The sequence below is a fragment of the Orbicella franksi genome, chromosome 15 (assembly GCF_964199315.1).
Source record: "Orbicella franksi chromosome 15, jaOrbFran1.1, whole genome shotgun sequence".
NCBI lineage: Eukaryota > Metazoa > Cnidaria > Anthozoa > Scleractinia > Merulinidae > Orbicella > Orbicella franksi.
In genome coordinates this window covers 15323287-15349638 of record NC_138159.1, presented here as the reverse complement: position 1 = coordinate 15349638, position 26352 = coordinate 15323287, and the positions used below count along the sequence as shown (strand labels likewise).

The window sequence follows — 26352 nt, the reverse complement described above, 5'->3', positions numbered from 1 at the left end:
TCATCAAAGATTATTTATTTTCAACTCAGACCGATTAATCACATTACAAGGAAATATAAATATATATTATTATTCTCACAACTGAGGTCACCATTCATATTGCAAAGGCAAACAAATGGAAAGTACTCTAAAATTTCAATACCTCAAATCATACTTGTTGAACTCACTTTAAACAATCACAGTAAACTATGACTTGAGGAGTTTTTCTTAACAATACTTTCTGGAGATTTCCAGCGTAGAACGTCTTTGAAATGGCCTCTTCTAGCCTCTTGAGATTGTTCTTCCACGATACAAATGATCGCTTGCGTTTTGTGCGTAGAAGTAAAGGAATCTTTTAACCGGCTTCTGAAATACAACTTTCGCTTTATCAAAAGAAAAAAAAAGACAAAACAAAACAAAACAAAAAAACTGAAACTCCACGAAATAGTGACCCCGTTGCTGAAATTTAATTTAATACCGTACTTTCAACTCTTAGTAATTACAACCACAAAACAACAGATCGTCTATTTCACAGCTGGAAGGGCTATGAATTTGATCAGAAACAAAAGAATCTCTAGGATCTGAAAAATCTGACGACTTTGATATTAAGCGACAACAAATACTGCAACTATTGATAAATAAAACCCGCGAAAACGAGCTAGTCATCACATTTTTTGGCCGGGTCAACCGAAAAAGCTTCAAACAAATTTTTACTAACGTTAAACCCCCCAATTTCTGTTTAACAAGTCACGCACTCCCTGACTAAGTCCCAAAATTTAACGTAATACCCAGTTCCCTTTACGAGAGCTGCCTGTAAGTTCCATGGTCGTGTGCAACGTTGCCGAGTCTTGGACTTGTTTTGTTGAGGGCGAATCCCAGAGGGAACTGGGCACTAAGGTTATCTCCTTCCCAGAGCCCGCGCTCCTTAAGGGGGCAACGCGCTGTGAGAACTCAAGAAACGAAATTACTTTAAAGAAAAGCCTCTATAACCCCATATTTTGGCGGACGGTGAAAACATCCAATAAAGCAGAAAATATTACAAAGAAACATGTTTATGGCGTGCGAGGTAGTGTCAAGGCTGTTCCCCTTAAATTTATAACGCACCTCATTCACTGCTGCCCTACTTAGGCTATTTACATATAACGGAAAACAAGTTTTCGCTTTCATTTAAATCTTCATTTAAAATTTTCAAATATCAAACAAGTTTTAAGAGCTGAAGCACAGGATCAGGATCGAGTATGCTAGCCAATCTGATTGGGTGGTTTATTTAAGGCTCCGGCGACTTTCTAAACCCTAACGCGTTTCAGAACGGCCTTTGTAAAACCTTTCACCAACTTTTGCTTTTTCTTCTCGATGAAGCTAGTGAGAAAGAAAACTGGTTCTTCAACTCATAAGAAACACTTGGACATAGGTCCAACGCTATTCTGACTGGCTAGCATTCGATTTTCTTGCTTTTAACTGATTAGATTTTGCCCATCACATTTCGTACTGGATACACCGATCCCCGGGAATATATTTGCATCAGAACCTCAACGTTATCTACTGCAAAATATACATTTATAATCAGACCACTGTTATGTGGAAAATGTAACTTCTTAGACTACAAGTAACAAATTTCTTGTTGAAATAAAAGCGACAATAAATTAAATGGTGAGAGAAAAGCAGTCGGTTCCCTTGTCATTTTACGAGGGCGCACTATGAAGGGGCTAACTCACTCAGTCCTCTTCAAGCCCTATGGTATATGGGACCCAGACAAAAGGGGAAGGGGGCCTTACTCTGAAACTGCTTCAAAATTGAACTTTTATCCCTCTGTGAACCTAACCTATAAAACCTCTGGAAGATTTTTAATAACAGCACCATGCAGATCAAAACTAGCTCTATCTTACAATTAATATAGTAACGGGTGCTTTAAGGTATACCCTGCTCATTGGAATTAATAAATTGATCGCCTTTGAATATAATCTTTTATGTAACCAATGTATTTTAATAATCATTTTTTCTTTGCACTACACGTACCAATGTTACCAATGCATCTCAAAATATTATTTCAAAAAAAATGGAAAATGCAAAAAAGCTTTCTTTTTCTTTCTGAGCTTATATTACCTTGTTAGGCCCATGCTAGGGAAGGCTTGGAGCGGAGCTATTACTTACAATAAATTACGAATCAACATTCTATTTCCCTAGTGTGTCTCTTACGAGACCAGGTTTTGCTCACGAGAAGTTCCCCTCTATAGTGCGCCCTCGTCTCTAAGAGAAGCAATTCTGCGATCTCAAATAAGCTCTCGTGACACACGTTACTTGACTCCACATTCTAAAGGACCTTTTGGGTAGACAAGTGACTTGTAGGTCTGTAAGCCGGAAAAAAAGGGAATTGTTAACTTCGCTACCCAGCATAACAGCCACGCGGAAACAAAGGAAGAGTATCATTACTAACAACATAAAAGAAATACAAAGGCAGGAAGAAATTACAGAAAGGGAAAGAAAACTAAACAAGTCAAAGGAAAGACCAAACTAAGCCAATGCAGAAAGTGACTGAACATGCCATTCAGCCAACTAACATACCAAGCATCAGAACATCTCATTCCATTTTCGACATCTCAAACTTAGTCGTCATAAGTTCCTGAGAAAATACAATCAAGGAAAAGTGATCTCTTGTTAAGCGTTCTTTAGATTGTTTGTTACTACAGCCATTGGATAAATTTGCAGGACTACTGAGAGAACAACACAAAAATATCCCTTGACTTAGATTTTGAATGGATCTTAGCAACATAAATGGATAACTTACCTCATCTGAGTCCAACACACTCGGTAAAACCCTGTGAACAGAAAAATCAAACAAACCACGTTATAGTTCGGGCTTATTTTCGGGAAAATAAAAAGCTCGAACTTGGGACTTACGTTCTGAAAGAATTTGTTCCTACAATTTAGGGATGACGTAAGCTACGTGCACTGCGCAGGCCCTCAAAAACGGAAAGATTTATAGTCTTTGAACATGGAGACGTGAAACGCAAGATTTCAATTTCTAGATTTCCCCAACTCAGTAAGGCCTCGTCCACACTGCGCTGGAGGAATTTGAAAACGCAGTTTTACTTTTATTTCACTTGTCTGTCACAAAAACGCAGCTTTTCGAAAACACTCTTCAAACCGGAGGAATTTGAAAACGCAGCTTCACTTTTATTTCACTGGTCTGTCATTAAAACGCAGCTTTTCGAAAACACTCTTCAAACCGGAGGAATTTGAAAACGCCGGCTTTGCGACGGAAAACATTTTGAAAACAGATCTTTTCGAAAACGATGACGTGATGACAATCACGTGACTTCTCGACCAGAGTTTTCTTCAAACACAACGACCAGGCCTAAAACTGATTGCGTTTAAGACCTGCAGATTTGATAGCTATCACAGGTAACTTGTGTATACTTACGCATCGGCAGCAGAGCTGGGAATATTCTCTTCCACCCACTTCAGATCATCTTCCTGTAAATAACACACGTTTATCATGACTCAAACTAAAAGAGACCTAAAAATAGTCTGCTAAGGTAGAGAAATAACCAGCAAGTAACAACAATCCAAAAATGAAGGAGAATGGTAAAAGAAGATCAATCATGGCATCAAGTTATTTTGGCCGCGTACAAAATTACCTTGTAATTAAAGGACACCTGAAAATAGTAGTTTACTAAGATAGAAAAACACCAAAGGCAAGATAACAAACCATTGTAGAATAAGGATGGTTAAGAAGGAGAAGATTGACACGGATTACTAGCGAAGGACTTAAAAGGCTAAACTCTTTAAGTTGCAGTGATGCGACTCCTTTAAGATTGGAAAAAGATTGAGAAGGATTATACCAAAAGACTTCCTCCCTTTAACTTACAGGCTTGTGTTTACGTTTGGCGTCACCATTGATTATCACTTCTGGGGTGTTTTTGACATTCCTCATCTTCATACCATCTGGAACAAAACACAGTTATTGCTATTTAAATGTGGTGGCTTTGCAATTTACAGCTGATCTTGCATTTGTCTAGCTGTTTCATTTCAATCCATTCTCTAATAGCTCGGTTTTAAAGAAGGTAATTTTTTTTTTCATCATTGGTATTTCGTCCTGGGATGAAAATCGTCATAAATTAGTCGTAGATGTATCTATTATCCAGTTCCAATCTGTAGGGTACAATAGTACGCAAAATGCACAAATATCCCACGGTCTTGTTACTATGGGAAACTTTTTAAACAGGCTGTGCTCCTCTTCGGTCTTCTGCAAATCTCTAGTTAAACATTTTAACATGTAGTAATTTCTGTGCACTTATAATCATCATTTATAAATTAGCTCGAAAAATACCACAAGACCCCTAAACGGCATACAGAGCAAGGCTACACACTAAAATGTTTTATAAGAGATATATGTTAACTGAATACAAATCTATTCCCCACATCTGATTGTATTAACATGGACCATGCAGCCGAAGGCCAATTAGCAGCAAGGAGATTAGAAAGTCTTGTCAAGCAGCTCTGTTACCCAGAGCCAGAGAACCATCGATGTAGTCAGTCTTCTGATCAACACACATGCAGTAGCTTCATGAAGGTGATGTAAATAAAACACTGTTTTGTCAAACTCACCAAAGGCGTCTGACAATGTCATGTTGTCATCTTCCTCGTCATCGTCTCCAAAGTCGACAATGGGCGTAAAGGCGTACCTAGACACAGAGGGGTTCAAGCACAGACAATGTCAAATTAGCTGGAAATCAGAGAATTAAATCCATAGTAACTTAGAGAACTGGAAAGAACAAGCGAATTTCCTTCTGAGCACTAGCCCTAAGGAAGGAATAAGAGACCGCATAGGGCAAAGAAATAATCTTTCGACCAGATTAGAGAGATAAGCAAACCACGACGGCAACAGCAACGAGAACGCCACCAAACAAAAAGGTGTAATGCGCGTGCGTTATAAATCATTGTACATTTCGTTGCCGTTCTCTGCACAACAACAACGTGAAATGACTATATATAGCTCTGCGTATTTTGAACGTGAACGTGAACGACGGCGGTTAATTTTTCGTGTTTTCCGTTGGAAATGAACGCTTGCGTTACATACTTATCTTGATCAGGTTCTGAGACCAATAGGCGCACTGAACAGATCTGATAATTGCGAATTTGAATGAATGAATGAATGAATGAATGAATGACCGGCCGACCGACCGACCGACCGAACGAGCGAGCGAGCGACCGAAGGAACGAAGGAACGAAGGAACGAAGGAACGAAGGAACGAAGGAACGAAGGAACGAAGGAACGAAGGAACGAAGGAACGAAGGAACGAAGGAACGAAGGAACGAAGGAACGAAGGAACGAAGGAACGAATGAAAGACTTTAAAAATAACATTGTCCTCGGGAGTTGTCCTCGGGGTTGTCGTCGACATTGCTTAAGTTCTCTGTTATCTACCCTGGGTAAACATACGTTTCTTTATTGACATTATGGGGTCTCGTAGGCACAGGAATTCTCCATGGCATCGTATGCCACCCACTTACCTCTGGTTGTTCGCAGTGGGTCGCCACAAAACCATAATCACAAGCAGGACAATAGAGAACAAGAAATGCCAGAAAGCTTCATCCAGCCACAATTCAGACCAATCCTGTGGGAAATGCAAAGAAATTATTCCGTGGAAATATTCACGATGCTGTTGGGAAGTTTTAGTGGTCATTGTTTTCTGCCTAAACCTACTCTATAGAGATGAAAACGCGCAAATTCATGGTCAGTGCGAAAGAGTAATAATAATAAATTACTTGCCAAAAATTTCGGCCGTTTTATTTTCGGACACTTTTATTTCCGCTTCGGACAAACTTCGGACAAAAATTTCGGACACTTTACTGAAAGATAGCTAACGTCAATTTACAGCTGCAAAACACGCTTTAGACTGAAACAAAATCTGTAAAAATGATAGCTATACGGCTGCACCCTTAAGGTTTTACAGTTACAATGACAGGGAAATAAGAAAAATTCGGTCAAGCTGTAACGTATCTTACGCAGTGTCTGAACTAGAGCTCGCTCCATAAAGAAAACTAGCCACTTCGGAGCTATTTAAAAGTTTTATACTGCACTGTAAATATTTCGGACGCTTGAAAATTAGAAATGAGTAAGGCTCTCTTCAATCCCTTTCCAAAGAGCACAGTCAGTTAGCTTGCATTGCTAACAAAATGAACTGCCACATGTACAAAATAATACGCATGACACTATTTGACCGTATTATTACTAACAGCACTGGAGCACACTTACTGTAATGCAACCATTCTTGGCAAATCTGTGAGTCTTGATGGACCAAATCATATATGCCACAGATGCTATAAATTAAACAACATACAGGCAAATTGAATTATTTTACACTAAATCAACGAGTGCACGAATGAATCGAGTATGAAAAAGAGCAAGAAAAATTTATAAGTTGTTTTGAGAATAAAATTCTCTCTCCACCCAGGTGACGTCACTTATTTTGAAGGTCTTACTGATTCTAAGAGCTAGCATCGAATTCTGACAGTAACGGTCCCTGTTACTTTCGGGTAGCCGTTACTTTCAGATGGTTACTTTTGGTTACGTTCGTACGGTAATTTACAGTCGCTTCAGATAAGGCTCACTAATAGGTGCTCACTAATAAAATTAAAGTTGCTTTCGGGGAGCTGTTACTTTCGGGGCGGAGGGGTGGGTGGGGAGGGGCTGCTTTCGAAATTCTACGGTATGGGAGTTGGTGCTTTATCGCAGGTAAGTAAAACCATGCCGGATTGTTCGAGCGGAGAGGATTGACAAAGAACAGCTCCTGGCCCTCCAGGTTGGGGGATAGGCTAAGGGTCGATCACGCCACCTGGTTAAAACTTGTTTAATTTGGGAAACCCCTGGGGCCCTACATGTAAGTGGTGCAAACAGGCTTATTAAAGTGAGTGAGAACTACTATCATTTACACAACGACAAGCCAAAACCAGGCTTACCCAATACTGCAAAGATGAGGGTGTTGGTGAAGTGTCGGTAGAGCGAAAGTTTCACCAGGTTACGTCTGATGCGAAGGGTTCTCGTGGTCTGAACCAGGGACATGAAGATCCACCAGCAGATAGAAGCATCCAGAACAGCAAGTGGGATACTGGCAATCAGCTGTTGTCTACCAGGGTCAGATTTAGGCTGCAAATGATACAAAGAAATAAATATTAGCTGAATATTAACTTAATACCATATGACCATAGCAATAAGCTTAGCTCACTGTTCAAACCTTTGCACTAGAAAGACTTACATGAAGCGATCTGAAGGATCCCTCGATAGTTGCAAGAATGAAATACAAGGCTCCAACTCCCAACACTCGATGAAGAGTTGTACCCAGTCGGGGTCTACAATAAAGGAAAATAAAACAGGAGTCAAGTGACTGCTGACAAAGGTAAACAAAAGCGTTGATGGAGGGAACGAATCTAAAAAATATTACTCACTTGACAATGCCAAACCCCATGCTGACAATAATGACCAAGATACGAGCAAGTGTTCTTTTAACACAGGACACAAGCTCGGCAAAAACTGTTAGACCAGGATCTACAAAGCACAGGAAGAGAGTTTCAAGGATTATTTTCCAGTGAATACACAATGTAACTAGGGGTGGGCGACTTCCATGACAAGATGGCATGAATTTGTAGTAAATTGTCTGATTCAAAATCCAATTGTCTTGGTTCTAGGATATCAGATGCATAGGAGCCAAACACCTTATTATTGGTTTAGGTCCCAGTTGCACTCTTTAAAATTCACCAACACCATTAAAGTGCCCTTGCTCAAAATCACAACACGAGAACAAAGTCCTGAGCAAAGATCCTAAACATCTGGGTCAAAACACAGAGGAAAGAGGAAAATAAAGGAAGTTATTTGAATATGCACAGAGAAAACGTTAACTTTTTTTACTGTGTTTTTCTTTTCTCCATACATTTCAAACAACTTCCAATGTTATCATACTCAAACTATCGACCAACACAGTGGATATCAGATTTTGCAGCTGCATTCATCTTGACTTACTTGTTTCTCCAGTTATGTTGATGTTGTTGTACTCTGAGAAAAAGACAGCTTTCTCCAACATACCTACATGAAATAACATTTTGTTAGGAAATTAGAAATACTGGTTTCTATGAAATATTGCTTATAAAACGTTCACTTTGAATGGCCGGCCATTTTACAACCAGCTACATGTATGTCGGATGGGTTTTCACTAGCGACGAAGTCAGAGTTGCAGTCAGCAACATAAGAGTGCTTATAATCCAGTGTAAACTAGATTGTCTGAGTTGGAAGCACAGGGGAAAGAACCAACCAATCACAAGGCCCGAATCAAGCATTGTGATTGGTTTATTCTTTTACTTCTGTTTCCGACAATGCGGTTTTCAATTAGATCATAAGTGACGGAGTTGCAAGCAAAAATGGTATTCTGTTTCCGACTCCTTGGTATGATTTTCACTAGATCGTTTCACTCTGCGTCTCTGATTATGACTCTGACAACGACTCCATAACTAGTGAAAACCAGCCTGTAAAGAAATACATGTCATTGTATAACTTCTTCATCGTTGGCAAAAAAGTACTCACCCAAAGCAATCACACCTCCAATCCAGAACTGAAACAACAGCGACAAAACAATGCCTTTAATATTACATGTACATGTACATGCAGTAGTTTATCAACATTGACTAGTGGATAACAACTGTTGATACTGTGTGCAACAAAAAAGTGTGTGAGTGTGTGAGTACAACAATGACAAGTCTCTTAACTGCAAGAAGCTCATAGCTCTCGCACGAAAGACACTGGTCCATTGCAGGTTAATTCCAAGCATTCTGTCAAGTTGCCCCAACATGTCACCAGTACCCACTTATACACCTGGAGGGAGAAAGTCTCTGTGAGAGTAAAGTGTCTTGCCCAAGGACACAACACAATGTCCCTGGCCAGAGCCCAGACCACATGATCCAGGGTCAAACCAGAGTACCTCTCACAGCACCGGGTAAGAATACAGCACCTAGTATTGCACAAAATGTGAATATCAACAATATAGCATAATTTATTGTGCTAATATCAAATTGTTTCATGCAAGACGAATGGCTACAGATGTCGATGTACCTGTATCCTAAGTAAATCTCTCCACTGGCAGGCAGATACAACGAGCCATACAATCCCATAGAACACATACAGCAGTGACATACAACCATAAAACTAAAATGGAAACAAACAAATGATAAAATATTGTATGAGGACAATCTCATTCATTCAAAAGAGATTTCCAAAATTAAAATTGTTTTTGTGAGATGCAAAATTAACACAGTTAATTTTTTTCAGAGCAAATTTTTTTCTATCCAGTTTGTATCTGATTGCTATATGTATCATTATCATTCAAGGACAAAAAAGAAAATGTGAATCAAACTGGTTTATACAAATTTAACCCACAAGAATTTGCAGTTAATGAAATCTTGTTAGTAGTGTCAGATTACAACATATGCACTAGCGCAACTTTTCCCATTTTTTACATAATTTCTGCCTTCAGTTTTCTCTACTCCTAGATGGGCTTAGAAGGTCAATGCTCCAATGTGAAAATATGTCATGCAACATGGATTTCTACATCAAGTGAGTCATGGATGAATAGGAACTGGTGCAGGGCTCTTCAAAATATTCATGCTGTATAACATAAAACAATAATACAAAATTAATGTGATCTCATTAAAGTTAAATAGCCTTCATGTTGTGTGGTTGTCCAGTTTGCTCACTGTGCATTGATTGATGTGGTTTTTTCAGCTGTCTACATAGTGGACAGCACCCAGAACTGAATCATTCTGACTCGTCTCTCAAGCTTATGCATCTCACAGTGAGTTCTATTATTATTACCGGATAAAGGGGCCAGTCAGATGCTGAGAGGTATCCATGATGTCCTTTCATTTCAACATTCACTATAAGATAACAAAGTATTATTAATAAAATATACAATAATTTTCTTTATTATGACTTGCAAATGTAGCCGATATAACATGCGTTCTGGTTGGCTAATATTAGGGCATTATTCTTCTGTAATGCCCACAGCTGATTATGGGCCTGCAAAAACCAAGCAAAAAGCCATAAAATAAACTACAGTGTACTTATTGACCTCGCACGTTTGGTCTTTATGGGAAAATCTCAAACCGCGGCCTTGCCGCTCGGTCAATACAGCAAGGTCTTGGTCTGAGATTTTCCTGTAACGACCTCACTCTTGGTTAATAAGTACCGGTAGTTAGTAATCAGAGCACAATAATTTTTTTTAAAAAATGGACTATTTCATGCGACTCAACCGAACTTCATCAGCCACTCAGTTGAACAAAACTAAAATATTAATATTTTACAGTTATTAATAACAAGAACATTAAATGAAATAACTGTAAAAAGTTTAATACCATATCAGAAAATGAAAAAAATGTATGTGCTATATACAAACAGAAATGACACCTTATTGAACCTCACTAGTGCAGAGCTCTATATGCCTCCATAGCATATTGGAGGAGTATGGTTGAGCCACAGTTTGTATTTTGGTGAGATGCACTCAAGCAAAAATATCCATGGCATCACCAACTGAGCTTGATATGCTGCTGAAGAATACTGATAAGTTATGAGTGGTAACCAAATTCAGCTAGAGATCTGGTGGCATCTAGCCAATGACTTGATATCAGAGGAAACCAGAACTGAGACAACCTTAGGGGCAGTTTTTTTTTCCAAATTATGTTTGACGTTCCAGATATTTCCTGGGAAAAAACTTCTATCAGCTTCCAGTACATTTTGTATATTGTTGCTAAATCCCGGGCAAAAATTTGCTGACCTCCTAACCACTGTTTTTTTTTTTTCATGTTGTATACATTCCACTTACAAGTCAGCTTAAAATCTTTGTCTTTTTCTTCGTCATGTGGCTCAGCCTTCACAATCAACAAGAAGACTCCATCACGCAAGGTAAGACAGACTCGATTATTGTCCTAGGTGAGAAAAAATCAACCACAATTATTAGCCACAAGTTCACCAGATTTACTACACGTCCTTCACTCTGCCTGTTAAATTAAGAACTCACAGTACTTTACTTGCTCTGGATTCAACTTTGCATTCATTTTCAGACTCTGCTAGATACAAAGTCAGGAGGTTTCCTTTGATAGTAGAATGGATTTAAATAATGACATAGCAACTGCCTAAAGTACTAGAAGCAGCTTTCCCACAGGTCTCCTTCATAATTATATGTCTGAATGAATACAAAGTAGGTCCACGTATATTTTATTTATTTATTTACTTATTCATTTATTTATTTAATATTTATTTATGTATGTATGTATGTATGTATGTATGTACATATGTATGTATGCATTTATTTATTTATTTATTTATCATGCAAAACAAGACACAGTCACTATAGAAAATAACACAAGTACACTAAAAATAAGATAAATAATTAACACACACACAAAAAAAACTGAAAGCTTACACTTCTTGCGACATGCTACCTAGAGTACAGTAGAATTACATCATTACAATGCATGTAGATGTAATTCTATTAAAATGTGTACTTAGTGATTTCTCATTGGCTCAGTCTGTGTGTTCATTTGGACTGCTTGCTCTCACCAGAAAATGAAACTGAGAAGTCAAAATAATATATTTTATTTGTATCTCACACAGTTTTTAAGAAGTAACTGCTTACTTTTTTATCATCTGATGAAGACTTTTTCTTCGACACTGAATTGGATGCCTGGTATAAGAAGAAGGAACTAATTAAAATAACTTTACAAAAGAATTCAACTCAATCTCCAATTTGTTCTCTGCTTTTAATGGTGCTGAATTAATTAGCATTTAATGAGTTAGACATTTGATCTCACATGGTTTTTTTTCACAGACTGTGTACCTTTCTACTATTAAAGGAGGGTCAGGGGCAGATCCAGGACTTTTCTTAGGAGGGGTGCACCACTAAGGAATGGCATAACTGATTGGTATGGTAAACACATTTTAAAAGCGAATATGAAGAAGAAGGCCTTATCTTGTGGGGGGGGGGGGGAGGGGGGAGGGGGGAGGGGGAAGAGCGGAGTGGGGAGGGTGCACCCCTGCACCCTCCCCCTAGAGGGTGGTGGGTTTTAAGGAAAGTGGTGCTTTTTTAAGGACAGTAGGATGTTTTGAGGAAAACGGTAATTTGATAAACTACATAAATATGGTATATGGCTGTTTTCATTGTTACTCCAGCTCATAAAGGAAATCTGAACGTACACAACATAACATATAAATAATACTCAGTCTGATAATTTATGTTTCTTTTTTCAAAAAGTAACCATCCTCCTTCACCTTACTAGTTGACGTTGCTGCGTCTTTTTCTTCTTTTTCTTTGGTGGTAGTTGGGTCTTTCTTTGGAAAACCAAAACAACAGAATTTAAAAAATTCAATAAACGCTTATATTAAACATACGTAGCACCAACTTCTGTACCATTATCCACTTGTTGTGACTGTGTTTAAAGCCCCAAAGAGTGGGTTACATGTACTTTGAAAATAAAATATATCTAGGAATTTGCATTGTCGCATCCCACAGAGGGCTTGTTCATCCACTGTTCCAAGATCAAACTGGAATTTTCAAGTGATTGTTTTTGTAGAGGGAGGAAAAGTGGAGAACCAATAGAAAAATCCTCAGGGCAAGGCTTGAACTGACCACAAATCCACTCATGACACCAGGTATAGGATTCGAACCTGGGCCACATTAGTGTGTAGTGACTGTTCTAACCACTGCACGACCCTGCTCCCCTCAGAGCATTATTCATCACCTATACATTCATCTTAATTATACACCCGCTTTTTCTACATCTGCACTGTTGAATTATTGGCTTGAGTTATATTTCTTTCAAATCTGAAAAATTTGGGATAAACTGGGATAAACATCCCTTACTAATTAACATAAGGATACTTTATAAGAGACCTTTTTTTTCCATGTCACACTTTTCCAATTTTTTTTATTTTTTCTAACAAAAAAGTAATAATAACCCTCACTTCAGCTCAACTTCAAGTTGAGATTTCATTGTTTTGTACCAGACATTAGATTGGCTGGATTTGAAAATGTTGGGATGTATTGTTTCAGTCCTGCTAGGTGGCCCCGGTTTCAGTAAACGCACTGTAAGATGTGTGATAATGGTTACTGGTCACCTCGCCACCAGGAAGTCTCGCCACCAACAAACTTGCCACCAAGCGAAGTCTCCTTGCCACCAAATTACTAATGATCTAATGACACTGAACTTAAATTTGCTCTACTTTGTTTAGTTGCGTAACTTACACAGCCCATGTAAGGTTGAAGTTGTTTGATAGTTTAGCTTAAGCCTTTTATGCAACACTCGCGTGAGCTTAATTGCAAACGCAACAGCGAAGCAACTGAGCAATAACAGCACAGTCAGTTCTCAAAGATATATACAGCACATGTAGTTGAATTCTAGAAAGGCATGGTTTCTCACTAGACAACGGAGCACATCTTGTATCACGTCACCAACAATATGTTGACACTGAAATTTGCAAACAGACAAGCTAACAAACTTACAAGTCGGTTGATATTGTACTCGCTCGAGTACCTAATATACGTCGATTAGTTTACTCTACAGGTAGTTTAACTTTCTCTTGGTGTTTGGTGGCAAGGAGACTTCTCTTGGTGGTGAGTTTGTTGGTGGCGAAATTCCCTGGTGGTGAGGTGACCAGATACTGTCAGTGATAGTTATTTAGAATTCTATGCAGTGCCTTACATATACGTACTTCATCAGGAATATCCTTTCCTTCAGGATCTGTAGTATCGTTCTCATCCTTAACACAGAAACATCATATCAGTAACATGAAAAACTCTGCAGCTGATTTGATTAACTACAATTTTTTATGACACCTGTAAAAATTAATGTAATTTGTGATAATCCCAAATTAGCGTAAATTACTATTTTACCAGCATGGAGCAGAGGGTTGGGGCCGGTTTGAGGTGTGCAGTGTTAAGCAGGATTAGAGTTTGAAATAATTAGTTCCTGTTAGCAGAGTGAGACATTCTACAGTCAGCCTTCACCATGTACAGTTGTAAAGTTAGTTTTCTTTGTCATACACAGAAGTTACTTTCCGATTGTTTATATTTCTTTAATGCTGTCATTTACAGTCAAACCAAGTGAAGCGTACCCCTTAAGATTACATTGATGAATTGATTATTTGAATACTGAACTCACTAGTCGTTTCAAGAATGCAATTTTGAACTGATTATTGGAAAATTGAACTCAGTAGTCATCCCAAGAATATGGCTAACGGGTTTAATGTGCCAAAAAAAATCAATTAAATATTGATTTTTTAAATGACTAGCAAGTTCAATATTCAAATAATCAATTCATTAATGTAATCTTGAGGGATACGCTTCACTTGGTTTGACTGTAATCACATCGCCATAATTTACTATATTTGTGTACACTACATTTTATTGGGATACCATAAAACACGAAGGGTGGCACCACTGCCTTGGTCAGGGGCACATGTTCCCCTATTTTTTTCACCTGCTGGTCTTTAGGGGTTTTCATGTCTGGCTTTGGTGAATTTAGTTTTTGAATCTTTGTAACATCTGTTGACATTAAATAAATGACACAGTGGCATGGTTGTCCATGGATCCAACACATCTAATTTAATCACAACCTGTGTCTGGATGAGTAGTGGATGCAAAATAGGTATGTGTGCATGTATGTAGCACATTCGAGTCAACCATCTGTACTGCTTGGTTGAGTAAAGGGGATGGGGAGGGGGGGAGAGGGTTCCAGAGCCATTGAACTGCTCATTATTAAGATGGTGTCCACTAAACATTTGAGCAATAAAGGCAAAAATAAACTTAACCAAAAAACCTCATACATGTAGCATGGTAATGGTTTGAATACAGTTCAGAACAACTTATTGACATTTTGCATCAGTTTAAAGCAAAATGACACAGTAATCAGTGTTTCAGCCAGAAAATTTTACTTGAGGGCTAAAGTGGCCCCTGAAGATCTTTTTAGGGGCCAATTTTTCAGGAAAGGGGCCACTAAATTGATAGCTACAGTGCAGCTCAGATATAAGCGAACTACGCATACGCGTATCATACGAGCGTATTTTGCGTATACGCGTATGTCAATACGCGCACATATACGCGTATATACGCGCATATATACGCGTATATACGCGCGTATATGTCTCTTTGTTATGCATTCCCACAAGTTTCTTTATGTGAAGCATTGTTAGTCAAACAAAGGACATTATGTTTCTTGAGAATGAAAATGGCTTCAAAGCGAAATTTGCATATTGTTAAAACGTCAGCCGGTCAATAAAAGCTATCATATTTCGATCACTTCGCAAATTCACCGACAAACTACCGTTTATCAACACTTGATCCTAAGCTACTAAAAATGGGAAGAAAATTGATACAGTCGCTTGAACTCCCTATTTTAACACGTGAACTTTATGTTCTTACAAGTAAAGATCTGTGTTTCGGCATGTGTCGGCAAGTCGTTTGCGAAATGTTTATTGTCTGAATTAGCGTTCTGAAGATCCTAGTCGAAAAAATGATATCTCCGGTTATATTTGATACAGATCATGCATTCAAATGGTAAATACTCTTTCCTTGACGAAAAAATTGTTTATCAAAGTTTCTATGGTGCGCCGCTCACGTTTAGTTATTTTTTCTTCAAGGAAAAGTTGTGTGTTTCGGCATGCGTCGGCAAGTTGTTTGCGAAGCGTTTATTGTCTGAAGATCCTCGTTGAAAAAATGATATCTCCGGTTTTACTTGACACAAACCGTTCATTCAAACACAGGCGGCCCAAGCTCTCAATGTTATCCTTTTTTTTTTTCCTTTTTATGCGAACGTTCAGGCTAACGTGACATATGGCATGTACTATTACATAACGACCGAATTGACCACGCGAAACATGACTCCCGCCTTGCAATATATGGAGGTGTTGTGTTACAACGGTTTGAATTTATAAAGGTTTGTATGGGAATGCAACAGCTTTGCTTGAAAAGCCAATTATTCTTATATTTTGTGAATAAAATCTACTTACCCTGTTGCTGTGTTGTATTCTTTGTTGTTTGCCAGCTCCTCGGGCCGATCTAACGCGATTTCGGCGAGTTATCGTTCTGTGGGTTTCCACTACTAAAAGAAAGACAAGGCCGGACACTGATTTCTGGAGTGCCCGCCGCTCGAAGCGAATAAATCCACTGAAAATAACCCTGCCGGCTCAATTCCTCCGTAGAATCGAAGAAGAAATGTTGAAGTTCCATGTCAGTTCGCGATTCCGTCCACAACGCCTTCGCAACGATACATTTATTTCGAGATTGCTTCACTCGCAAACTCGAAAACAGCCGCGTCACAAAAGTTAGGACACTTTCGCGGTGTTGGGTAACTATAATTAGCCCGACCGGGGGTAGTCAGCAACGATTTGTCAACGGTCAAACCAAAATGCTCCCCGGGTACCCTCGTGTTTTAGTTGTCAAACCCATAAAGGGAGTGCCCGGTTACCCAGGGAGCATTTTGGTTTGACCGTTGACAAATCGTTGCTGACTACCCCCGGTCGGGCTAATTATAGTTACCCAACACCGCGAAAGTGTCCTAACTTTTGTGACGCGGCTGTTTTCAAGTTTGCGAGCGAAGCAATCTCGAAATAAATGTATCGTTGCGAAGGCGTTGTGGACGGAATCGCGTAGCGAGTGAACTGACATGGAACTTCAACATTTCTTCTTCGATTCTACGGAGGAATTGAGCCGGCAGGGTTATTTTCAGTGGATTTATTCGCTTCGAGCGGCGGGCACTCCGGAAATCAGTGTCCGGCCTTGTCTTTCTTTTAGTAGTGGAAACCCACAGAACGATAACTCGCCGAAATCGCGTTAGATCGGCCCGAGGAGCTGGCAAACAACAAAGAATACAACACAGCAACAGGGTAAGTAGATTTTATTCACAAAATATAAGAATAATTGGCTTTTCAAGCAAAGCTGTTGCATTCCCATACAAACCTTTATAAATTCAAACCGTTGTAACACAACACCTCCATATACTGTAAGGCGGGAGTCATGTTTCGCGTGGTCAAATTCGGTCGTTATGTAATAGTACATGCCATATGTCACGTTAGCCTGAACGTTCGCATAAAAAGGAAAAACAAAAGGATAACATTGAGAGCTTGGGCCGCCTGTGATTCAAACAGTAAAATGCTCTTTCTTTAGTCAAAATAATTGTTTATCAAAGTTTCTATGGCGCGCTGCTCACGTTTAGTTATTTTTTCCTCAAGTAAAAGTTCTGTGTTTCGGCATGCGTCGGCAAGTCGCTTGCGAGATGTTTATTGTTTGAAGCTTTCCGAAGACCTTGTCGAAAAAATGATATCTCCGGTTATATTTGACACAAACCGTTCATTCAAACAGTAAAATGCTCTTTCTTTAGTCAAAATAATTGTTTATCAAAGTTTCTATGGCGCGCTGCTCACGTTTAGTTATTTTTTCCTCAAGTAAAAGTTCTGTGTTTCGGCATGCGTCGGCAAGTCGATTGCGAGATGTTCATTGTCTGAAGTGTTCCGAAGACCTTGTCGAAAAAATGATATCTCCGGTTCTATTTGACACAAATCGTTCATTCAAACGGTAAAATGCTCTTTCTTTAGCCAAAGAAATGTTTATCAAAGTTTCTATGGCGCGCTGCTTACGTTTAGCTATTTTTTCTTCAAGGAAAAGTTCTGTGTTTCGGCATGCGTCGGCAAGTCGCTTGCGAGATGTTTATTGTTTGAAGCGTTTCGACCTTGTCGAGAAAGTGATATCTCCGGTATCTGACACAAACCGTTCATTCAAATAGTAAATTACTCTTTTCCTGACAAAAGAATTGTTTATCGAAGATTCTATGGTGCGCCGCTCACATTTTGTTATTTTTAATTTTCTTCGAGGAAAAGTTGTGTGTTTCGGCACACGTTTCCAAGTCGCTTGCTTGGACCGTGTTCAGACTTTGTTTCGAGAAGATGTTATCTTTCGGTTGTGATGTTTGCTCCATGAAGATGGGATTGTTGAAGCGTGTATCCCCGGTTCTATTTGACAAAAAAAAAAATAGTAAATTTTTGATTTAACGACAAAATACTCTCTCTTTTAATCAATATTCAGTCAGTTAATTTCCAGTCAAGTGCCCAATTGCAAAATGTTAGTTTCAGCTAACATTTTGCTTAGTCTGTAGGCATACGCGCGTATACTGTGTACGCGTATTCAAAATAAAGAAAACTCTTTCTCGCTCTGTGGCAAGCTGTCAAGCCATTGAAAACAACAATGACCTGATAAGAAAAGAAGAAACAATAGGTCAGCTCATACATACTAATCAGGCATACGCGTATGTATGTACGCGTATGTATATGCTGTATACGCGTATGTGCGTATATGCATACGCGTATACGCGTATTGGGCTGACGCGCATTACGCGTATATTTTGGTTCGGATATATCTGAGCTGCACTGTAGAGAAAGAAAAAATGCATCAGGGTACCAATGAAAATAATGCAGTTTATTAGGATCTATGATAAAATTTAATAGTAAGTGCTTTTTGAAGGATTTCTACTTAATAAAGTTTCTTTTGAATCAGATACTAGTATAAAGGATCTGTGCATTACAAGAGAACAATCCTTAGGCCTACATGACGTAGTCAATGATCAAGGGTTTACAATGCATTATAGGGTGATTTCAAACACAGTCAGCCATTTGGAAGTTTTCCGATATGAGAGAATTACTATGAGAGAATCAATAAAGCAAAGCAAAAGGACGGATTGACTTCTTTTCTTATGTTGAATGTTTTAGAAGCAAAGATCTTTCAATATGATTTTTCTAGAAGGACACAATGTGTGACAAAATAACCGTTATTGATCGTCAACACAGAGAAATGTGGTCACTATTATGCCGTATTATGGCGACTAAACCAGAATTTTTGGTCACCAAGGATGAAATGCTTGTTGCATTGGTGACCGTATCGATCACAATTTCGAGCCCTGGGATGGCTTTTAAAATATTATGCCTGTGTCAAGCCTGCAGTCTTGTAAAAGGAAAGAGCCAAATTGGCCCTTTTTTCATTTTTCTGGGGCCATCTCTGATTGTAACGCGGGATTCCCGCAATGGACAGGTGCGCTCTGGCGCAAACACTGGTAATGCTTTAAGTATTTTTACAAGGTTTAATATTAACTTTCTTGAGAATGCTTGAGAATTTAATCACAGGGTGACTTAGGGAAAACCTCAGAACATGGTAACAGTTTGAATACAGTTGAGAACAATGTATTGAGACTTAAGCCCTCAAGCTGACCCTGTGAGAGAAAACTGAATTTGAAAACTGAATTTAAACTGAATTTGAATATTTGTACTGATGTTTTGCATCAGTTTAAAGCAAAATGACACAGTAATGCTTTAAGCATTTTTATGAGGTTTAACTTTAACTTTCTTGCGAATGCCTGAGAATTTAATTGCAGGGTGACTTAAGGAAATGAATTAAAGTTAGATGTTCAAAATCGTAATAAAAATGAACTTTACAAATGAAACAAGTACATTTTTAGTAAACAATTTTGCACTAATTGCTCAAACTTTGAGCAGAATCCCTCTTAACCTTTTGCTTGGACTCATTCCTGCTGCTGTTCTGGTTTACTTAAACTCCCCATTAGCAAGAGTCCACCATAAACTATAAAGCTACAACTTACATTGGTGTCATTTTCGTCATTATTTGCTCTCCTCCTCCTTCTTTGGCCTTGTTCTGATTCCTGTACTTCGTTCTCATCTCCCTCGTCGCTTGATTCAGTCTAGCAAAATGGAGTAAATAATCACACAAACAAGATACAAAATAAATAAAATTACATAATTAAAGTACAGCTTGTACGAGATCTTTGCCTCTGAAATTCAGTGGAAAGTTAATAAAACGGCAATTTTCTGTTCGGTTTGGTTGAATATTGGCCAGAAATTAGCAATTATGTGCAACATGCCCATATATTCTCTGATCTAGGTTTTCATACTTGTACATGCTCTGTAATTAAACAAATCTTGTAGCTCAAATATTATTAATAACTGTTGATCTGAAATTTAGCAGACATTGACTCTGCATTATTGAAAAAAAAAAAAGAAAAAAATTTGTCTTTAGATTGAATTACATTTAATTATAGCTGGGTTTTCATGTTTTTTAATATCTCTACATGTACACTCAACTGCTAAACAGTAAATAACTGCATCATGTATTTCTGTGAAGCTCTATCCACAGCTCGCCAGTTTTGGCCACTGGATCAATTCCAGTACATCGATAAATAAATAAATAAAAAATAAAAAATAAATAAATAAATAAATAAAAAATAAAAATAAATAAATAAATAATTAAATGAACATACATTTATAATAAATCAATCAATCAGTTGGAACTGGCAGTGGCACATTCCACAGAAAGGTTCTTCACCCACTGTTTCCAGATCAAATTAGAATTTGGAAGGTTAGTTTTTGTGGAGGGCTCTCTGGGAAAACCAGAGAATCTGGAGAAAAATCCTCAGAACAAAGTAACTGTTTTAATTACCGTTTCTTTTCCTTCTGGAGTTTTTTCCTTCCCTTCTTTTTTCTCAGGTTTGGTTTCCTGATATAAGAAGACATTTGGTAAATGTAAATAAATTTGACTACAGTGTACTTGAGAACGAGAATGAAAATAATGATGACATAAGCAATGAGAATTTACATAGTTTTTTTTTACTGTTTCCACATCAAATTAGAATTTGGAAGGATAGTTTTTGTGGAGGGCTCTCTGGGAAAACCAGAGAATCTGGAGAAAAATCCTCAGAACAAAGTAACTGTTTTAGTTACCGTTTCTTTTCCTTCTGGAGTTTTTTCCTTCCCTTCTTTTTTCTCAGGTTTGGTTTCCTGATATAAGAAGACATTTGGTAAATGTAAATAAATTTGACTACAGTGTACTTGAGAACGAGAATGAAAATAATAATGACATATGCAATGAGAATTTACATAGTTTCTTTTAGTGTTTCCACATCAAATTGGAATTTGGAAGGTTAGTTATTTTGGGCTCTCCAGGAAAACCAGAGAATCTGGAAAAAAATCCTCAGAACAAAGTAACTGTTTTAATTACCGTTTCTTTTCCTTCTGGAGTTTTTTCCTTCCCTTCTTCTTTCTCAGGTTTGGATTCCTGATATAAGAAGACATTTGGTATTAAATGTAAATAAATTTGACTACAGTGTACTTGAGAACAAGAATGAAAATATTGATGACAAAAGAACCGAGAATTTACATACACTGTACATGTAGTTTATTTTACAGTGGAGTTTCCTTCATCTCTAGTTTCTTTTTCGTGCAGTGTTTACACTTGTGAAGGTTTGGAAGAACTTGCAAAAGTTGTGGAAGCAACTTCAGCTACTGCTCTTGCTGTAGCAGTGTTTCTCATTCTGCCAAACCTTCACTGAAACATGGGGAAATATTTTCTACAGTTCACGTATTTCTGAAAAATGATTGATACCATTTCCCCCAAGCTCAATAGTGTTTTGCAAAATCTACATTTACTCTAGAGGAATAACAAAACTTTTATCATCATCTTCTGTGTTACACCAGGAGGTCGCTGCTCATTGATCTTTATAAAGAAACCACTTACAGTAGGTTTTTCAGTCGGGATGGGTTTGAGCTCTTCAGCTATACCAGTTAAGTCCTACAAAAACAAACATTAAGCAAAAACTTAATAACAAAATAACAGCAGAGATGTCTCAAGGAATGGTTACGAGGAACAAAGAAAAAAACATCAGTCTGCCATATTGACTTTTTTTCTCATTTCCTGTCGAAGGCAAGTCAAAATTGGGCAGTTCCAGAAAATATACATACTCCTCCAACAGAAGGGATGTGTAGATATATTGTTTGGAACTACACATTCAAGCAAAACTTGTAACAATGTAATAATGCTGTGACAGAAATTGGCATGACGCCAGTTGTTTTTATTTGGTTAGGCACTAAGTAGCATTCTGATTAGCCTTACTAATGATTCAGTTCCCAAACTTAAGGAAAAAAAACACAAGGACTCCGATTTCAACACGAGTCCACTAGATTGGAAAGAGAGAAACATACCACTGTATAACGATGTGGAGAAAGAGAAAGTGATTTGGGAAGGAACTTAGTCTTGTAAACCCACCAATGGATAAACAGACAAATACTATGGACACTGACTTAGTGCGGCTGCATGGTGTAAAAATTTGGACCACAAGAGGAACTTGTTATGGCCATGGCCTATCTTCTGCTAAATGTCGGGGCAAAATCTGAGGAGCCACCTACATACAGTGTAAATCTTATTGATTTGGCACTCCTGGGCCAGGTTGTTCAACGCCCAATTATGTTCACCCAGGATTTGTGAGAATTTGATTTGTAACTTTTTGGTGACGTTTTCTTTTCACATTTCTTGTCCTTTGGTTTAGAGCTTGTCTGAGTAATCTTAAAATACACAAAACATAAGAAGTCAAAAACATTTTTATTCAAGAAAAATTAATCCTTTGGTCAACTTTCAATCCTGGGTTAGCGTTAAACTGCTTTCGAACAATCCTGCCCTAGTGTTTACTGTCTTGACTTATACCTTGTTATTGTATTTAATTTAAAAAGATAAAAAAGTAGCACATGCATACCGGCAGGTGAATCCTGGGATTGCAGTTCACTTCATCCTTCTTCCCAGTTAGTGAATAAGCTGAAAACTCCTTATGAGGATCCTTCCACAGAAGTTGTAAGTAATCGTGATCACTGGCCTAAATATAAAAGAAACAAGTAAACATACCATAGATTAAACCCTCTTAGGCCTCAGGGCTGTGGTCTAGCAGAGCCCGGGTGCCTCAGGCGACTAAGCTTTGCCTTTGGGCGACTTGTTTAACTTCATTCTTATGAAAGTTTGTAAGAACTGGGCACCCAAGATTTCCTACATAAGAACCCTTGGGAACCTTTAAATTTTGCTTAGAGCACAGGCTTGGCCCTATTCAGCCAAGGATGAAGTGGGGTGGGGTGGGGTGAGGTGGGGAGGTGACAGAAAGAGCTCGTTCTAACTTTCAACAAAAAAGTATTGTGATTACAAATCAAGGGAAAGTAAGCACTACAGGTAAGAGCCAATGTTTCAGTCCATTGTGATGCAATCACTAAGAAATAAGTGAGTGGTGATAAACTTTCGTAAGTGTTTACGAAAGAAAAGAGTTGAACTCCCCCAGGATTGGTCTGGTACACCAGCATGGCCACTGTTTCATTGTTTTGGAACACCAATATGGCTGCCATAACGTCATGTGCATACATGTACGTTCCTTATGTTCACATAATTGTAGAAGGGCTTATATTAACTACCATATACACGACGACTATGTATGGTGAGAATAAAATCAAAGATTCACCTTCAGAGATGAAAACCTCTCTGCACACTGTGAAACATATAAGCGCCAGTATATATTGATCTTTTTAACAGTGCCATTGCAACTCCCTAAGAGTGGAAAGATATTGGAGTTAGGTATCAACTTGAATGTGGTATGTGTTTTGTAAAAGTTACTATTTTTAGCCTGATTGATACTAGTTAACCTGATTAATACTACACATTACTCTGGTAATTTTAAACTTTCATAATCTTGTGGATAATGATGGTAACAATATAATTATATTTATTCAGCTACATGTCGTACAGCTGTATAATTTATGCCATCTATGTATATGCATAGATCAGATTCTAAATTGGTATAATATAGTTGCAGGTTCTTCCTTATGATGTAATGTCAAGGCTTTGCTTAGAAATTCAGAAATCTCTAACCGTAACGTATATGTACAATACAATTCAAACTCAAACTTGAAATTCTAATTCGAACTCCAAATGAAACTTAGACTCATGAAAATTGGAATCTTATGGAAATCTCTGAATTTTATTCTACTACAAAACTCAGTTTACTTACAAGCATGCCAAATTCGCTTTGAAATCAACCTAAATCAATATGAAAGGACATTCTACACTTGTATGCATTCTCCTGCATAACCAGGAGATTTGAAGATTTGTCTGCATGAGTGGGAGATTGGACAGACAGACAGACAAATAGACAGAGAGGAAACCTTTTTTTAAGCATGATTAAAATTAAAGCTCAGTGACTTAGGGGCTGTGCAAAAATATAACAAAATTAAAATAAAATTAAAGTCTGTACAAAGTATACACAATTCGTTGCAAAGGTTAAACTAAGAGTGGATTAATTAACTAATTTAATGCTATTAAGCTATGCACACATCTCTTAACACTTTAATAAATCTTATACTAAAGTTCTCTAGATATAACTAGTAATAGTTCTCACTAAATCTGCCCCCGCTTTCTTTTATTTCTGCTGATTGAAAACAATAATATTGAACATTATTGTATGAACTAAAAATTCCATTTTTTTTTTTGTAAACTATATCACTCACACTGTTCCAGTAACTTAGGCATCTTACTGTGAATATGATCCTAACAATTACCTAAGTTAACTAAGCCAACACATTCTGTTTAACTCATTCTATCACATGATATTCTTACATAGTATTTTCACGAAGCATTTACAGCAGAGCAGTTTACAATATCTCATCAGAAAGGATGCAAAAAGTACTTTCTGGAAGAAAAATAGGTTGCCTCCATGGAAACTAATATTTCTTTTACAAAATTAATTTCACTCAGTAGAATGTTATAGGAAAAAAGAAAAGGTTAAAGAATTATAGCAAAACAAAAAATTAAGTCAAACTACTCTGCTGTTCCATTTTGATGTTGAAACAAACCATTTGTCTTGATATACAGTATGAGCAAGCATAATTATCTTGAAAGCACAATGGAAGTCACAATTTTTTTTTTGCCGAGATGTAAACAGAGGTATCGCGTTACAGTCACCATATATGCAAATTAGAGTTAAGCTTTTTGACCTCAACAAAAACGCTGCGAAACATTTATCTCTGCAAAGTCACCCAGAATACAAATAAGCCATCTGAATAAACAAGGAGCCAAAGGTAAAACTGCTGATCCCAAGGCCATTTAGCTATTTAGTTGCAATCTAACCACACTGGCCTCTAATTTCTAGCATACTTCAGAATTTCTTACAATACCATCTGAGTTGTTTTTCTCCCAAAATCCATCTTCAGGATCTTTGAAATCGTTTTCAATTTGTCCTAGATGAGAATTTCGCCCATTTCGATGCAAATTTATTTGATCGTGCTAAAATCGTGGCCATATTGTAACTGGTGGGTATTTTTGACCTTGAAATGCTGCTTAAAGATGGCGAAATGCGAACTTGTGGTTGGGAGACCTTGAAATGCTGCTAGAAGATGGTGAAACGCGAACTTGTGGTTGCAAGAAACTTGAAGTCAAGAATTTCATGTTCCCGACACTCATGCTGTTTTGTGAGCCCCCATTACCCTACATTACCCAAGACCACTGCGTGTGCCTAGTTTCATCAAATCAAGAATGCTTCGCATACTACCAACACATTTCTTACTTTTTTGAAATTCCTTGTATGTATACACGCAGGGAATCCTAGGGTGCCTTCTCAAGTTTTGGCCTTTGGGCCAAAACCCTGCGGGCGCAATTAAGATCTAAAGATCTAAAATTGGACAGATGATTAGGGAGACTCCCACATTACTGAGCTGGCTGGTATGTGATATTGAACTTTTCTTCTGGGCATACCTTGATGAAAACTACATGTATGCATAGAGCTCAGTATTCTACAAGTACACTGTCATATCGTTTTTGATTTTTCATGTTTTCCAAAGAATTATAGGAGGAATCTTTGATTTTAAAAGCCACGTTCTTTAGAAAATGCTGCAACTAACATCGCTAATTCACAATAAAAAAGAAGCTACCGAAAAAAAAAAAAAGGAAAAAACTAAACTTATTTTCCCATATTAATTTAACAGAATTTAATAGCTTAAGTTTTATTTGCAATTAACAAACCTTTTATTGCGACACTGTAGTTTTTGTTCATTGTTTTGGCAAAGATACCAAACGTCTGGTTCTGTAAACAAACATTACAATGTTACTTCAAATCTATTTTCAAGACAAACGCATAGACAAAACGGGATCCACATGCAAAAAGAAACAGGAGCTAAACAGGAGTGAATCTCCAACATAATTTACAGACAAGAAAATACAGTATTCAGCAACCGAATTTCAGTACCTAAAACAAATATTACTAACCTCCTTGAAATGCAAGTCTTTTCTGCCCGGTTCTGGGAGACAGCAAACTGAAACCAGGAAAAAAATCAAGAGCGAAATAACGGAATATCGCTTGCCCGCCGCCATCTTCCTTCGAACGAAACTTTGTTTTCAGCATCAGTCATGCGCAAAAGAAGTTGATGACGTTTACAAGATGGCGTTTCAGATCGTCACGGGTAGGGACGGGATGTTTTT

General features: G+C 37.8%; 1 protein-coding gene across 1 annotated transcript; it reads right to left on the bottom strand.

The window, feature by feature from the left end:
- LOC145469852 (transmembrane protein 87A-like) lies at positions 1–26284 on the bottom strand. The gene is made up of 28 exons (XM_081453659.1): positions 26140–26284; positions 25897–25957; positions 23345–23430; positions 22601–22717; positions 21589–21642; positions 21073–21129; positions 20796–20852; positions 20515–20571; positions 19661–19759; positions 13731–13778; positions 12291–12350; positions 11659–11706; positions 10846–10948; positions 9840–9901; positions 9081–9173; positions 8556–8583; positions 7998–8060; positions 7427–7526; positions 7237–7330; positions 6941–7127; positions 6237–6301; positions 5492–5595; positions 4588–4664; positions 3848–3924; positions 3401–3453; positions 2765–2795; positions 2542–2599; positions 1–2327 (listed from the first exon to the last, which is right to left on the bottom strand). The coding sequence occupies exons 1-27, from the start codon at positions 26242–26244 to the stop codon at positions 2558–2560; spliced, it is 2028 nt and encodes a 675-aa protein (XP_081309785.1). The 5' UTR covers positions 26245–26284; the 3' UTR covers positions 1–2327; positions 2542–2557.
- Between the last annotated feature and the right edge of the window lie 68 nt (positions 26285–26352).